The 16984-nt window shown below is 38.9% G+C and overlaps 1 protein-coding gene across 3 annotated transcripts in view; it reads right to left on the reverse strand.

Annotated features, from left to right (window-relative positions):
• The window catches only part of LOC109695405 (maltase-glucoamylase-like), a 174437-nt gene that overhangs the window by 114151 nt on the left and 43302 nt on the right, over window positions 1–16984 (reverse strand). For all 3 annotated transcript variants that reach the window (XM_074061721.1, XM_074061719.1, XM_074061718.1), the window contains 16 exons: window positions 16715–16886; window positions 15341–15457; window positions 14671–14825; window positions 13454–13538; window positions 12625–12681; window positions 12022–12146; window positions 10567–10655; window positions 9030–9079; window positions 8440–8607; window positions 5653–5805; window positions 5114–5311; window positions 3979–4133; window positions 2417–2585; window positions 2060–2156; window positions 1355–1467; window positions 343–468 (listed from right to left, as the gene is read on the reverse strand). In XM_074061721.1, the coding sequence (XP_073917822.1) occupies window positions 343–468; window positions 1355–1467; window positions 2060–2156; window positions 2417–2585; window positions 3979–4133; window positions 5114–5311; window positions 5653–5805; window positions 8440–8607; window positions 9030–9079; window positions 10567–10655; window positions 12022–12146; window positions 12625–12681; window positions 13454–13538; window positions 14671–14825; window positions 15341–15457; window positions 16715–16886 (2029 nt within the window). The remainder of the gene's footprint in view (window positions 1–342; window positions 469–1354; window positions 1468–2059; window positions 2157–2416; window positions 2586–3978; window positions 4134–5113; window positions 5312–5652; window positions 5806–8439; window positions 8608–9029; window positions 9080–10566; window positions 10656–12021; window positions 12147–12624; window positions 12682–13453; window positions 13539–14670; window positions 14826–15340; window positions 15458–16714; window positions 16887–16984) is intronic.

Raw genomic sequence — 16984 nt, forward strand, 5'->3', positions numbered from 1 at the left:
AATTATGCAGAACTACTTTTGTAGAAATCTCTGATTTTATGGGACCAAGAATCACTTGAGTAAAAGTCTTGAAGTAATGTAAAAGAAAAGGAAGAAAGTATGATAAAACGCAAAGGGTCTTAAAATCAGTCCTACGTCCTCACTGTGAGATTTTGAATGACTAGTTAGGGGCAGGATTCCCATGTGTATCACTGTGCTGGGGTCAGACTCATTATGACATCAAAGTGAAAGCACTTTGACTTCTTATAGAATAGTATGAAAATCCAACATACAAATGTAAACCCAGAGACACCTACATTAGCTATGAGGTCATAGAGACAGTTTACCATGCCTTATACATACATAGGGGATCTGGGCAGCCACCATGTCATCGTACAAGCTGGAGATCTCAGAGTCGTTCTCATATCCATAGCGACACAGCTGGAACCCCAGGGACCAGTAAGGTACCATCACAGGACGACCAATCAACTAGAATATAGTTATAAAGTATTAGTTCTCAAAATAGAATCCAGAATGATATTGTCAGGAAGTAACAAAAATATTTTCCAAGTGCCCCAATCTAGAGAGTCAACAAATTCAAATGCAAAGAGAATCTGAAGGGATCCAGAGACACTAGGTTACCTTGTGGAAATGCTCTTGTTACACTAGAGCTTGTACTTGGAATACTGAAAAGCTTAGGGTTTTTTTCTGATTTCGAGATGTGGTCTAACTTACTATTAAAAGGATAAAACCCAGAGGCAAAATACATGGGTCAGTATGCAAGTTCGAGGTACTGCTGGCTGTGCAACCTAGGGCAACATTTACTAGCCTCTGTGCTTGCTTCTTCACCTGTAATTTGGGGATAGGAGGAATATCTGTCTTATAGGAGGACTGATGGAGATCCGATATCTGAAGTCCTCAGACATACACTAAGTAATACATACACTAATTAGGATATAACTGTTATTTCTACCAAATAACCACCAATGTTACCATCACTCCCCACCATCTCTCCCATCACCATCACCACCATCACGAAAACTTCCAATACTACCACCAAAGCTGTCAGCACTACCACCCCGATCACCACCATCCCCATCACCACCACCATCACTATAAACGTAGCCTCACCCCGAACACCAGTAACATGACTGTGCTTCTCCTCTTCTGTGATAGAATAGAAGAATTTCAATGTGAGAGGCATTGAAATTACTGGTTATTAGAATGTGTTTATTGCTCATTACTTTAAAACATAGCTGCCTCCATGAAATTTCAACAATTTTAGTTATGCTGTGAGAGTCACACTAACAAATGTGAGTCTTGGAACACAGAATCGCTGTATGAACATCTGACAACAAAATGAATTTCAACCTACCTCAGTGTACTGCTGAGTGACAGTCTCTGGAGTTGGCCCCAAGAACACATAAAAGTCCAGAATTCCCCCTGTGGTACGGTATGTCAGGGCAGGCATGGGCTGGAATGTCACATCTGAAAACAGGAAAATGCCAAGGAAACTTCAAACCTTCAAAGTGAGGAATGAACTCTGGCTACCATGCCTTTTCTCTCCTCCATTGCTCAATACGAAGAGCACATATTCTGCACTATAGCCACCCAGAATGAAGAACTTAAGAGAACGGCTACAGGAACCCATGCTAGGATGTTTTCCCTTTTGCGTGTCTTCTTATTATGTTTATCATCCTGCTCCTTCAAAATTATTATTACAACAGTTTAAGACTGGAAAGAAGTTTCAACAATTGTGCTGTGAGTTTCTATGAACATTTTAGCCACTTTTCCCCATGACAATACCTTATAGAAATATTATATCTTATCAAAACCAGGAAAATTCAATAGACAAATAATTATTCACTAAGGATAGATGATTCACATCCACCAATTTTTAATACAGTTTTTAACAATCACCTTATTTTCTACCCTTTCCTACAATCAAGAAACTTTTCATCATAGATCATGCTCCCAGAATGAGAGCTCTACCCCATAGCTTCAAATTGATTCAATATATTCTACACTGAGTCAAGAAAGATTAGTACTCAGATAAAAGGAAGGGCCAGCTTCATCCTACCCATAGCATTGCTGTTCAGCAGGAGGACTCCATGGGCACTGCCATCTTCCTCTAGTCCCATGTAGTAGGGGTGAACACCATAGGAATTCTTCTTGTACTGAGAGTTATATGGGAGAAGTTGTAAGAGGTTAGAAGAAGTTGTGTCTGAGAAATAAACTCAACAAAAGTTTAAGATGGGTCTAGACTTCTCTTAAAAGAACATTAAACACACAATAAACAAAAGAGCCCGAAAACTGGCCCATTTGCCTAAAAGAAGAATGTGATAATCCATGTTGAGTCTTGGAAGGTGAGGCCTAGAGGGCACACCGTGTTGGTGCAAAGAAGTACAGTGGCAGACCACAAACACTCTGTCCTTACCCCCGGGGGTTGATCTCTGGAAAACATGCCCCAGGTGTGCCAGTTCAAGTCTCTCCTAAAGGAGCTGTGCTCAGTTTCCCCAAAGCCATAGAGGTACTTGGAGGGAAGGCGAGTGGAGATACGGATGAACATGTCATTGAAGGTGAAGCCAAGGAGCTGAGAGTCCCAGCTGCAACAGGAAAAGGTCATTTGGGGGAAGAAAATTAGCTTTCTTATTGACTTCAAGCACTTAACTTTTCAAGATCAACAGAACCCGGTCTTCTACCCACCCACAGAGAACATCAAGCAAGACACAATATCTACTTGATTAAAATAATCATGGACACTCTTATGAAAAGATGAGGAATCACCATTCTTCTACTTTCCTCAATCACTTCCCCACCTCACTGATATCTCCATAATCCCAAATCCAATCATTTCTCATTATTTTAACTGCTACCAGGTCATCCCACCCTACCTTCTACTCTTTCTCTTGATAATCCAGTCTCTACATGCATCCAGAGAGATGTTTTTAAGTGTACCTCCCATCATAGCACTCCCCTGTCTCCATTTTCATATTTCAGTGAGTTCACATGGAAACACCTTATGAATCATTCAATGCTTTCACTGATCTGAAGCTCACCAAACAACCCAGCTTTGTCTCCCACCTTCCCCTCTTCACTTACTGCACTAGACTTAATTTATTTCTTGCCCTGGGAAGTTCCCTACTACCCCCAACTATGTACACAATTTTTCATTTTCTTAAATATTTTCCCTTCCCTCAGAATAGCACATGGAGAGCTCCTAGCTGATCCATTCCCTATCTCAAGAATTATCTCATCCTCATGTCACTGGGACCCTAGAGATTAGGTTTGCTCCAAGAAATTCCACATGGAAGTGAGAACAGGCCACCCCCAGGAGTACTTAGATCAGAAGAAAGAATATCTCCATATGCATATTTCTGGGCTGTTTCATGACCAAGGCCAAGTTAAGAATTTCTCTCTGCCATTTGGCCAAAAGTACAAGTACATTCATTTTTATATTCATACATTCACATTAGAATATACACATATAATACCATTGTTTTCTTAATGAGGGTGAACATTCAGAGTAGGAGGCAGACCTTATTAGTGGGGGCACAAGTAACACTTAGAGAGCCCTCCTCAACTACTATACCAAAAGCAGTAACCAACACAAAACACTGATGACACTGTCCTTTCTCCCTAAACCACACTTACCACAATATCAACTTCCTTTTATATTATAATATAAACCATCACTTCTTTCACAAAAAGAAACACCTGTTCTGTCTATGGCAACAGGAACTAGAACAGCACCCAACACAGAGGTGGTACCTAATAAATACTTGTTGGGTGAATTCCAGATACAAGTAGCTGCCTCAGTAATCATTCTAAGTGGACAAAGATTTCACATAAGATCAGTCTGAAGGAAATCACTTATTCATGGATCTGGAATGGAAAGTGTGATAATTTGAGCCAGGCTAGCTCCAATCACCATGGGCCTGGCATGTTTAGGAATTTTTAGGTAACCACTACTTCCAAATAAGACCAGAAGCCACGTACATGACAGTGCCTGTACTTTTCCGGCGAATTTCAATCCCAAATGGATTCTCTTTAATGAGGACATCATAGAGTCGAGTCTCAGAGGTGCCAGATGGAATGTTGGGGATGTTCACAGGGACTGGGACTTCATATCGGCTGTTGTTGGGATCATAAATCTAGACAAGAATTAATTGATTTTTAATTGGAGATACAGAGTGTATACATTGTATGGGGGGATTGCAATAAAGAAGAATGATGGAGGGGTGAATATAACTAAGATATAATGTAGCACTTTTGTAAATGTCACAAGGTACCCCTAGTACAGCAATAATATGAAAATAAAAAAAGAGAATTCATACATTCTGCTGTCGTATTGTACAGACAGTGGTTATAATTAACAACACATCATATAATTCAAAACAGCTACAATTTCAAAGCATTTACATAGTGCTTACATTCTACTAGCCTCTGATTTAGATCAGAATCACCAAGAAGAAAGGAGGAAGCCTGGTCTTGAACAAGTTCACAACTTAATAGAGAAATTATTAAAAGAATGACTAGCCCACCCCAGTCCATTGATGGAAGGGAAAGAAGCACTCTCGTTTTTGTTGCCTATATCACAGGGACCTCCAATTCAGTGTTTAACACTGAACTCATCCTCTCATACTATGCAAACATTAACCACTACAGTTTCCTCAATTCAGTTAATATTCACTATATCCACACAGACACAAGCTGGAAATGTACAATAATGCTTTAGTCTTCCCTCTTTCTCAACTCCCCCAAGCCTTCAGGGTGCAGGTCGTGTCATTCCAACCTCTCAGCCTCAAACACATCCTCGTTTACTCCTTCCTTCCTACATATATCCAAGTTCAATCCTGCAATAAAACAACCTAACTAGTAGGCTCCTCCCTGGACTTTCCACACCTTGGTATCACAATCATTTCCTATCTAGTAGCTACAGTAATCTTTTCAAAATGCAAATTCGGAAAGGTCTCACTTCTCTATCAAGGATTTGTCATTGCTGTTTGCATTGGGATAATGATCTAGTCTATTTGAAAATGGAATATACTTAGTTTAGGGTTCCAAGACAATGACTAGCAGGGTAACTGAACTGAAAGGAACTTACTGACACCTGATACAATTACGTGTTTACCTTGAACTGCAGCATCTCATTGCTGTGGTAGGTAACAAGCAGACACAGGAGGTTCACAGGAGTGGAGGGGAAGGCATTGATGTAAGGAGACTCCAAAGAGATGTCAGCCATGGCCCAATCTGAGTTATACTGAATGTTGCTGACAGAATACATATCAGTGACAAAGTAGCAATAAGGAGCTCCAAGAGAACTGGGTATCTGAAAATCAAAGTCAGTATCAGAGCAGCATGTGGTCCTAATGTTATGTCATAGAAAGGGTTAGAAAATGGCAATCTATATGGAGAAAAAGCCATCACATCACTTATTCACTTTATTTCATTGGCTAGTGGAAAAGATTTTAATTCCTGGCCTCCAAGTGAAATATTTATTAAAGCACCCACTCTTATCCCACCTACTCTTCATATCATGATGAGGATCCACTGGAGGCCCCCTCTTTGCATGGATTTTTAGTGGATACTTAGGCATTGGTGCTTTGCTCATGAAATCACAGGTTAGCTGCAGAGGATCTTATTCTCTAATACCCTCAGTAGCAAGGTTACCTCCCAGACACAGCCACGGGCTGTGCAGTTGGCTTCAGAAACACCATGGTCATCTGGATAGCAGTCTATTTTCTCCTCATCCCGTATGTTGGTGTCCCACTCCACCGTGTATGCTTCTCCCAGGGTGAGACTAATTTCTGTGATAACTGCAACCTGTGGAAAAGGCACAAGGAAATTCATCCTCAGGACAATCCCTGCTTGACCTGAAAGTTTTGGGGAGGAAAGAAACAGATGGATATGAGACCATACTGTCATTATGTAAGTAACATATTTCGTCGCTTATAGAAAGAGTGATGTCTACATGTAAGGTTACTATTCAGTGGCAAAAGGGTAATCGTCAGGTCTGGAGCAGATCCTTGTACTTTACTGTGTTTGTGGAAACAATCAACCCCAATATAACCTATTGCAATTACCCCATTTTTGCTACTTCCCTGACCCGTCTGCCCCTTCTTTAATTTTTTTCAGAAAGTCTCTCTATTGCTCTTTCCAAATTGAGCAAATCCATATCCCCCACTTGTCTGAGATAGTAAAAAGAACAGAGCAATGAAAACCATATGTCCTGGGTTCTCATTCTCACTTTTCTCTGGAATCTTATAAATAGATCAATTCTTAGAGTTAGATTTGTCATCTTAAAATTGGTGAGTTGAACAGATTACCATATTACCTTCCATTTCTAACATCCCTGCTCTTCCTTACTCTACATCCTTCTGCTTAAAACTTGAAACCATTTTTTGAGACACACTCATCAATTGAAATATTCAATATCTTTCTATATTTTTTAATCCTTGGCTCTTACTTAAATAGCTCTTTCCACACTCTGGGTTCTCTTCAGGTCATACAAATATTTTGCCTGTTTAAATAGCACTTTACAAAGTAAACTAATTTACCCATAGCAAATAAAATCACATTTTAAGGGTCATCATTTTTTCCCAGTCTTCTCCTAGTCTAAACCATCTTGCACTTTCCTGTCCTGACAATCCCTATCCCCTATCTCCATTTCCAATCATACCTCAATTCAAGAATCATTATAAAAGACCCTTTGAGAATTAAATCAAGTATGACTTTCTTATTTTGACATGTCAGCCTCTCAAACCTGAGCAAAACTTTCATCCTATCCAAACTTATCTCATTCCAAAAGCAAATGCTAGACTGGATTATTCTGGTATAACAACTTAGAATTCTTTACATAGACAAATGCCCATTCTAAAAAAATGGTACCCAATTATGGAATACATTGCTAGCTGCATTCTTCATATGAAATGTGCCCTTCCTACTATTTCAGATTAAAATACCAAACTTCCTAATCAATAGCAAATTTTAATCAGTGCAGTATAGCTGTGGCCACAAAAAAGTTCAAGCATAATGAGAGTTGCTGGAAAGAGTTTCTTCTTGATTTAAGCAACTACTTTCTTCACCTTCACCATTGCCTTCTCCTTCCTCATTTTTCTTCTTCTTTTTTTAAACTTCTGGAGCAGAGGCATGGTGACTAGAATCAAACAGCCATTTCCAATCACAAGTGAAGAAAAGACCTCAATCTTTCAATCTCGAGCCATTGAACCAATGCCAAGAACTCTCCATTATTTTAGGTATCCTATCAATTGTCCCTCACACATCCATACCTGACATACCATCTGCCAGTGTCCACCTAAGTCCTGCCTTCTTTAAGAATCTGTGCTTGACTATTCCATTAAGCCTTGATCACCAATTAAGACATAAGCTAACATTTTCCATATGTTGGCTTGAATTCCCTGTTCCCTTCCCAATAGATTTGTGTGTATAAATTATGTCCCTCCATCACCCAAATTCAAACATTGAAAGAGTTCTTTTGGCCTTATATTTATTAACTTATCTGACATAAGTGAATCAAGTGTGTTTTTACACCTGCATCCTTCAATTGATTTGTACTTTGCCATATGTAGAACCAACAATATAGTACATTAAAATTAAAATTTTTAATGTAAATTTATAAGAGGTTCATTCTCAATAATTGTTGCCTGGACATGTCCAATGCCATTATAATAGAAGTCTTACTTGGATAATTTTCACTAGACTTAGAAGATTCCCTTAAAACCCCATTGTGACCCAGAAGCTCTGTTGCCAGGAGGATCTGCACACATGATTAGGATTACTTGGCAAAGGATCACTAATGATGCTAAAGCACCAGAAGAACTACAAGAAGATCAGGAAACTCAGATCTCATTACAAGTGATGAAAAATTATTTTACCATTAACAACTAACCAAAAAAGTAGCCATTGAATAAGATTTTCAAATTATTGCTCTTATAGTATTTCTTGAGAATGTATATGTTGTGAGTCTATATATATATATATATATTATATAAATATACATGTAGTATAAGTCAATGCATTAAAAAGTACCTCAAATTTTCATTTGCATGACTCCTGCCTCCCACCTTACTGCCACCAACCGTCAGGTTTCAGATCCTTTTTCTTCTAACCCTTTCTCCCACCCCATTTCCTAAGTCTGCTCTGCCCATAATAACTACTTCTTTGAAAATGAAGATAGCAAAAAGGGCAGAAGAGTAAGAGGCAGAGGAAACAGTAGGCATGAAAACAACTGGACCTTGTCTGTGTTCTCCAGTATCTCTCCAACTCATTCTAGCTCATACCAATTCCTCATCGTCACATTCCTTTCTAACACACTGACTTTCCCTGATCTCACAGATGCTCTGGTCCTTCTAGAACCCACACAACTTTTGGCAGGAAAGAACACTAGAATGCTATGAAGAATTCTTGAAAAACCACATAAACCAAATGGATTCTTACCCTCAGGTTAGGATCATAAGTCACTTTAGGAGACATTTGACTCAGGACACCATTCTGCTTGACTGTAATACTGTTAAGTGCCTCTGTTCCAAAGATTTTAATCTCCTGAAATGCTAAATTATTGGGGTCCTTGTAGGCTGAATGTGAAATATTCACATCCAAGTGGTTCTGCAACATAATGAAGCACAAGTTAGCACAAAAAGTATCCACAGATTTCTCAGTCACTCAGATGCTCTGTCTCAGACCCCACACTCTCCCTGTTCTGATGTCTCTGAGATTTCTCTACTAATGTGTGCTTGGTGACTTAAAAGTTATTACATAACACTTTGAGGTAATATAAAACCTAGAAGCACACACAGAGACATTTAAGTAAACAGTATTTGAAAACACCAGCTGCTTTGATTTATAAATTGTCTCCTTTGGATAACACAAAGGATGCAATTATTGGGAGTCATAAATGGAAATATACTTACCTACAGTCATTAATGCAAATGAAATTATAAACTTTAATTACACATATACTCAAGCACATATATGCTAATGGTCAAATACAAGCCCACACCTAAAATTCATGAAAATGTGCTACTTACTTGGCTGACAGAAAACTCACAGAAAATATAAATGTTTTTTGTCATAGTATCTGAAAACACAAGAAGGACAAGTTAGACTGGCCTGCCTACCACAGAACAAATTTCACCTGCCTTTTCTTAAAGCTGACTCTTGAATATGCTCAATATTTTTCAACTAAAAAATTTAAATAAGAATAAATGAAAGGCTTTTTAAAACCCAGGTCTTGGAAAAGGAACCCTCATACACTGTTGGTGAGAATGTAAATTGTGCAATCATTATGGAAATCATTATGAATGATCCTCAAAAAACTAAAAATAGATCTACCTTATGATTCCATCATACCACTCATGGGCATGTATCCAGGAGTGTAAATCATTTACAGGACCAATACCTACATACCCATGTTTTTGCAGCTCTCTTCATAATAGCTTAACTGCCAAGATGCCCAACAACCAATGGGATGATAAAGTAAACATAGTATATAAATGCCATGGAATATTGCTCATCCATAAAGAAAAATGAAATTATACCATTTGCAGGAAAAAGGATGGAAGGGGATCATGCTGAATGAGATAAGTCAAGCTCAAAAAGGCAAATGTTCCATGTTCTCCCTCACTTGTGGAGAACATGGTGGTGATGGTGGTGATGTTAATGGGACATGAATGTGATAGGTGAATGGTCTAGATCAATGGGAGGGGAAAAGGGAAAAGAAAAGAATACTGAGGAGTGAAGAGGATAGAAGTATGCTACACATATACACATGAAGAGAACATAATGAAATCCACCAAACACTGAAAAGGAGGGTGAATGGAAATATAATGGAGGAGGTGCTATTGTCAAAGTACACTGAATGTATGTATAGAGTTACCATGATAAAACCTCCTCTTGTTATTAATGTACATTAATTCAAAAATATAATTAAAAACTATTTTAAAAAATCAAAACCCAGGTCTTGAGATTGACCATATTATCAACAGAATCTCCAAGACCAAGCTACAGTTTTGCCCTCTCCCTTCTATCAAAACTTTGAAAAAGCTTCTCTTCCAAGTGCTGTCAAGGTATATGTCTTATAGGATTCTGTGTCCTAAGCTACATTCACAAAAGTCATTACTACACTGGAGTCAAAATGATGTGCTAAAGCAGGGATAGAAACACACATAGTAGGAAAGCATAATCCCACAGTGCCACTGACGTGGGTATGGTTTTTGTATCATCACCATTTCTTCCCAAGTATTTTGATGAAGATATTTACATTATTAGTTGAATTATATAAGAACAGTCTTGAAACTATGTCTTCCAGGTGTTCATTCATAATAAAATGAGAGCCCTGCAAATGGGAGAATTCTGAGATATTGCAACATTTTTTCATTCCATCTCTGGTTCATCTATCATGGCCACTGACTGGTGCAACTGTAAACAAAACTCATCTCTCAACGTAAGAAAAAATGCTACTGAAGCTGATGAGATTTCTCCCACAGCTGAATGATCACCAGGAGTAAAGAACTAAACTTAAAAATGCAGGTTATGAAATTGCAATATTCTCAAAACAACACTCACCCTCTGTTTGCCCGTCATCCCAGAAAAGTTCACCTTTTGCTTCTTTCTTCTCATCCAGGGCAATGATAAGACCAAGAGGGTTCTGTCGGCTATGGGAAATGAGATTTATGTAAGAGATAAGGACTTACAGTCCAAAGAATTTTGCTATATGCTTCCATAAAATTTCAAATGGAAAATATTACAGATTGTACTGCTTTTCTTCAGGAACAAGGGCAAAAATGTCAGGAGCATATTACTCCAGTATCAGTAATGACACAGGAAACAGAAACATGTCACACGTCGGCATTAATGTAGGAAGCAAGAATGTGAGCATCAGAATCACCACAGTAGTTACAGTAAAACCTGTGGCCACAGCTACCATTCCAAACCAGATAGTGAGAAGAGAAAGAAATCCTAGACAACAGTGGTGCAGCCAGGTCATTTTAGAGATTACAACCCCAGGGTGACACAGAGATAAGGAATCAAAGAAGTAAAAAGGAAAAATCAACAATGTAGGGGAGATCTGAATTTTACAGGAGGAGGTAATTCTTGAACCCAGTCTTTTGAATTATATTATTGTTGTCCTGGGGGTACATTGTGACTTTTATAAAAGTTCTTACAATATATCACAGTTGAATTCACTCCCTCCATCATTCTCCTTTATCCCCTTCTCCCCCATTCCTGGAATAGTTTCAACAGGTCTCATTTTTCCATTTTCATACATGAATACATCATATTTCTAATACACTCAGTCTCCTTCATGCTTTCTTTATATCCTCCCCCCTCCCACTGCTACCAACCCCCAAATAGGACCTGTTTTACCTTCCAGTTCTCCATTTTGAAAAAAGACATTTGCTTGGTTTAAGATAGCTCTACAGGGAGTTTTCTCGTGACATTTCCATGTTTAAACCCAGTTTTGAATCACCAATAAGAAACGACTCAGTGGAGAAAAGGAACAGGAAGTTAAGACTATAGGAGGATGGATAGTGGATCCCAAATCTATAAATGAGAATAAGTGAGGCAAGAGAAGAGAGTCATGGATAAGTGGTCAGGCCAAGCCAGGTAGATTATCAGCTGACATGCAACTTGCCCAGAATTGAGTCTGACAAAATGTAAGATTTTCAGGGCTAACACTGCAACAGTCTTAGGCAAACTAGGGAGGCAGAACAGTCAACCTGTTCATGTGTTGTGAAAAATTTAAAGGATTTAAAGAATAACAGAGATTAAGCCCTTTCAAAATCCATCTGGGTGCAGCTCTAGATCAACAGTTTCTTGAAAAGAGGCCAAAGGAAAGCCAAGAACAGAGTTTGATGATCCCCTCTCCCATACACACATACATGTGCACACACTCACACACGCCAGCATCCTTCTGCTCCACACTCTACATAGTACTTCTCGGCATCCTCTGGACAAGAGATGGACACAGAAATGCCCAGCTTTGTCAACTTCTTCCTAAAAGAATATTTCATGCTATACCTTGCTACAGTAGTTGTGTTTGGCTGTTGTGTGGGGAAGATGTAGCCGCCACGAAGATGAAGCCCGATTTTATCTCCAGGAAGTTCCATCTTAACTTTTTGCTTCTTCCATTTCAATTGACCTCCCTGATGCAGGCAGATAAATAAAACACATTGGCCTCACAGCACAAGGGCCTCCAGTGGCCACCCATGTGCTGAGTTCTCTACAGTGTTCTCCCCTTCCTCTCAGTTGAATTACTGTCTGCTCAGGCAGTCAAAGAGCAACATGTTTGGTGGTCAGTTGAGATGTGTGAAATAATGTTTATGCCATGCTAAACCCATTCAATACATATGATATGAACTGATAGTTCTGCACATGTAATCTGATTCTTGACCAAGCTCAAATTGCCCATGAGCCAAGCCAATATTTGCTCATGCGATACCATCTGAGTTTTCATAGGGAATTATTTTTTTCAGATTTCATTGTGACTGGTGTTCAATGACACGGGCTCACTGTATCTAGGCTTTTCTGTGAAACTAAAGGAAGATACCTCAGAGGAGGTATCTTATCTATTCAGCTGCAGCTGTGGTCTTGAGAAGTTTAAGAAAAATCCCAGCTACTTACAGTCTCATAGTCGTACCAGACAGCATCAGGCACATATGCTATCACTTCCTCTGTACCCTAGAATCAAAACAAAATATCATCCTTCTTGACTCAGCCTCTGAAGGGATAAAATGGATTACCTTGCCTTCCCTAAAAAACTTCTTAACCAGATTTAGACAGGATAAACATGACCTTTCTCTGTTATTGAGCCATGTCTTTCTTTTGTCTTTCATCTAATAAAGATAAGAAAAGCTGTAACTTGGCAGTCCAGGGGAAAATTCCAAATGGGACCACATTAGGAATAATAATAATAACAACAACAATAATAATAAAAGGTACTGTGGGGAAAAATTTCAACTTTACATTGACTATCTCATTTAATTTTTCCACCATTACCAATGAGAAACTAGCACAGTGCCTTGCTCCAGATCACACAGGTCCTGAGTGGTGGAGACAACAATCACATCCTTACTAGTGTGACTGTATATTTTTTTTCTGACTAGTGTGATTTAAAAGAGAGCAAGCTGGTCACTGCTCTAATCTGGTCCAGGGCAGTAATGATCTAGGCTAGGCTAGGATAATCTGAACACCCACAGACTCATTCTTAAATCAAAAGTGGCCAGTAGGTTCTTTTTAAAATGGTTGGGAATTTAGTCTAGAGAAAAAGAGTTCTAGAAAGGAAAATTTATATCAGAATTCCCACTTCCCCAAACCCCTGCATACTCTGTTCAAGGCTGACTCAGCCACAGATGTTGGAAATTGGTTTAGAATAAAAAGAAGAGAGAAGAGTTTGGGGAAGGAGTACAGAGACAGAAGCAGACACCCCTAGCATGTCTCTGAGAATACTTGCCTCATCCAGAACAGGAGTGATGAGGAGGCCTGGCCCCCATAAAAACTGTCGGTCTATATCCCAAGTGTTGCTGTCCTCATAGAATCTAGACAGCAAAGACACAGGTCACTGAGATGTGGGCAATGTTTCTGGTAGCTCTCACTATAATCTGTCCAAAGCATGTATGCAAACTGACCAGGAAAACACCCACAATTATTCTGTGACACCTACTCTACCCCAACCTCTTCCCACTCCCACCTCCAAAAAATCCCCTTTCCCCAGGCCATGGGCTTTTCTGTTCTTCCCTCTGATTGGACAGAACTTCCTATGCCAGTACCTATGCTAGGCAGGTCCCAGGCTGTAATTTTATTTGCCATATCTCCCTTTAAAAAATAAGTAAAATAACCAATATACTTTAGCACTTCAGATGACTATCAAGGCAGAATTGGGTCTGATCATCAAAAAATACCAGATAATGCAAATTTTTATTTTTTTCCTTTTTTAGGATATTTGCCTTTTAACTGGGAATTTCAGGAGTAAGCAAAAACTTAACCCAAAAATGAATATATAAGAATGTAGATAGTTACCTGTCACACACTTAAGGGAGTGAACTGTATTTTGACAAACAAAGGTTCTTAAGTGCCCTTTTGCAAAGTTAAATCAGAGATGTTCATTGGCTGACAAATAAGAATTATGGAATTATACAGGTTCTTTTTCATTTGCAAATTACAGGCTTATTCCTAGACCTTGAACAGAATATTGGCCTTATAGTACATTATAGAAGAGATTGTTAGAATCAAGGTAGAAAATCTTTTAAATTAGGACTAAAGAGGACTGGTGTGTAGCTCAGTAGTAGAAGACTTTCCTAGCATGTGTAAGGTTGTGGGTTCAATACTCAGCACTGAAAAAAAGAGTCTTGTCTGAGATACAGTTACCTGGTGACAGAACAAAGAAAAGTCCTTGAGTCATATAACTTTTAGTCTAGCTCTCTCTCCAAAAGTTAACAGGCTATACTACTTAAGTCCTACAAAAGTTCCTACATAGCAGTAGCCTTACAAATACCAACTGGGTATTCCAGTCACATACACACATACACACACACACACACACACACACACACACAAACACACATCTGAATAACTGCTTGGATTGTTTTAAGTTTTACTCTGATATGCTATGACATAGTCAATGTCACCTCAATTATATTAATGTAATTCCTTTAAATTGGAAAAACTTACTCATGCAGAAGGGGCCTGGCCACTGTGTCCCCCCGACTGTGAGCACGGTAGAAGAGAGTGTAGAGGTAAGGCAGTAAAGTATAGCGGATGTTAAGGTAGTGCCTGGAGGAATTCAGCAGTAAGGAGTCAGCTCCAAACGAGGCAGGATCCTGGTCCTGGGAGGAAATAAGAGTTTGAAACTGTGGGTTGGCTCTAGGAAAGCAGAGACATCCAGAAAATTCCAGAACCCATTCAGCACAACCAAGAATTTCCTTTCTAAATAAGCTGGAGTTTAGGTTGCAAATTTCACCTAGGAGCAGTACAGCTGGGCAATGGTGGACCATTTCACCAAGCAGGTGGCCATTGCAATGTGCAACTCATCCTATTTCACCCAGTCTTGGAAGTGCTCTTTTGAGAAACTGCCATTTAAATAATTTTGAAATATTCCCCCACTTGCTTCTCATTACAAAATGAGAAGATAGATGAAGTATTACATAGGTTTGACTGAAAACCTTCTCAGACTCCCCATTTCCTAATGGCAGCAGTAAATGAGAGGCTATGACAATGGCTCATTTTATGATACAACAAATAAGCATAAGTAAAGTACCATGGCATGGCAGATTTCTTAGGAAGGATACAAGCAGATCCAGTCCTATGTATGCCAATTTTTATTGTTTCCCAGGAGCCCTACCTGGTAGCCTTGGCCATTATGATTCCTGGAAAATGGATAAAATGCTCCCAGCTGCATCCACCGCCTGCAGAGCTCTTCAGAGGTGTTCAGTGTAAAGCCACATATGTCTGCACCCACCTGGAAGAAAACACAGACAGCAGTGCATTTGTGCCTCACTTCCACCATTCTCCTTTGTTTTCTACCAGGGATCTTCCAACTGATTTTGTGCAAAAACTTCTTACTGGGAAGGCTAATGAAGTGTGGTCAGAATTTGCTTATATCCTGTGACCATGCTCTTCTGCTGGATGACATGGAGTGAGTTATTTCCCCTTCCCATGCTCCAGTCTCTCTTCAGTGCTAAAATGCATATCATATGCTTTTTGATGAATAGTAACTAGTAATATTGTTAAAAGTATTGTTTTACCATGCACTTTTCCGAAGCATAACTCAAATCATGTTACTCACCTTGTCAAAAGACTCCAGAATCTCCTTGATATTCATCCTATTAACTCTTCAAAACCTGATTCCAATCTACCTTTTACAGAGTAAATTGGTGATCCTACACACCAGTCCTTATGCATGCATCAGTTTCTCACCCTCACACTATCTTTGCCCATATTTATTTCTCAATCTTTTTAAAATTTTTCATTATTGTTTTACTGGGGGCACCATGTGACATCTGTAAAGTTCTTACAACACAATATAGTTGAAGTTTCTCTCCTCATTAGTCAGTTTTCAAGGTTAAGTTCAAGTACTATCTTTTCTATGAAGCTCCTCAACTTCCTTCCTATAGTCTTATCAGAGTTAATAAATTTCTTTCTCATGGTCTCCTATAACACTTAATACATATATACCTACCGGCTCTTTTAACCTACTTTGTCATAATTGTTTACATATATGTTTCTTTTTACTAAATTCTAACTCTTTGGAGAAAGGGAAGGTGTTTTTGTTTCTGTATATTTGGAGTTTTTTTTCCACACTCACTGGCATACTTAATTGGACACAGTAAGAGTTCAATAAATGTATATGTCGAATTTAAGAAAAAGGATGCCAAAGCCTCTAGAGTGCTAGCAATGTTGTTTCTTCATGTGAATGCTAGAGACCCTGGCATGCTTGGTGTATAAAATCCATCAGCTTTAGAATGAAGGATTTATGCACTTTTCTGCATGTATGCTATACTTTAATAGAAAGAAATATTGCAGAGGTTGTCAAAGTTGCACTTTCTATCTTCAGAAGACATTACAGGAAAGGATGTTGTGGTATCAGAGCCATATCTAAGTTGATGCTTTCAAGACAATAAATCCCTAGACCATGTCAAGCTTTATGGTTTGAAAACTTGTCAACAAGGCTTTCTATGGACTGAGATGCATAAGAGAGCTTGGGATAGGAACTCACCATAGGGATACCAAAAAGGTTGAACTCAAGCATGCCAGGGATGGACCAATGAAGGTCGTTCCAGGTGGCTGTATTGTCTCCTAACCAATGGGCTGCAAACTTGCCAGATCCCGCAAAGGTAGAACGTGTTAGGATGAAGCTTCTCATATTAGGGAACACAGTTTTGATAGCTCTAGAAAGGAAGAGATTTAAGGGGTCAATGTGAGATCTTAGACATTCTCAGAGCAGGAGATACAGCAAAAATATTCAGTATTTTGAAAATACTTCCTT

Source organism: Castor canadensis, chromosome 2 (genome assembly GCF_047511655.1).
Source record: "Castor canadensis chromosome 2, mCasCan1.hap1v2, whole genome shotgun sequence".
NCBI classification, from domain to species: Eukaryota; Metazoa; Chordata; class Mammalia; order Rodentia; family Castoridae; genus Castor; species Castor canadensis.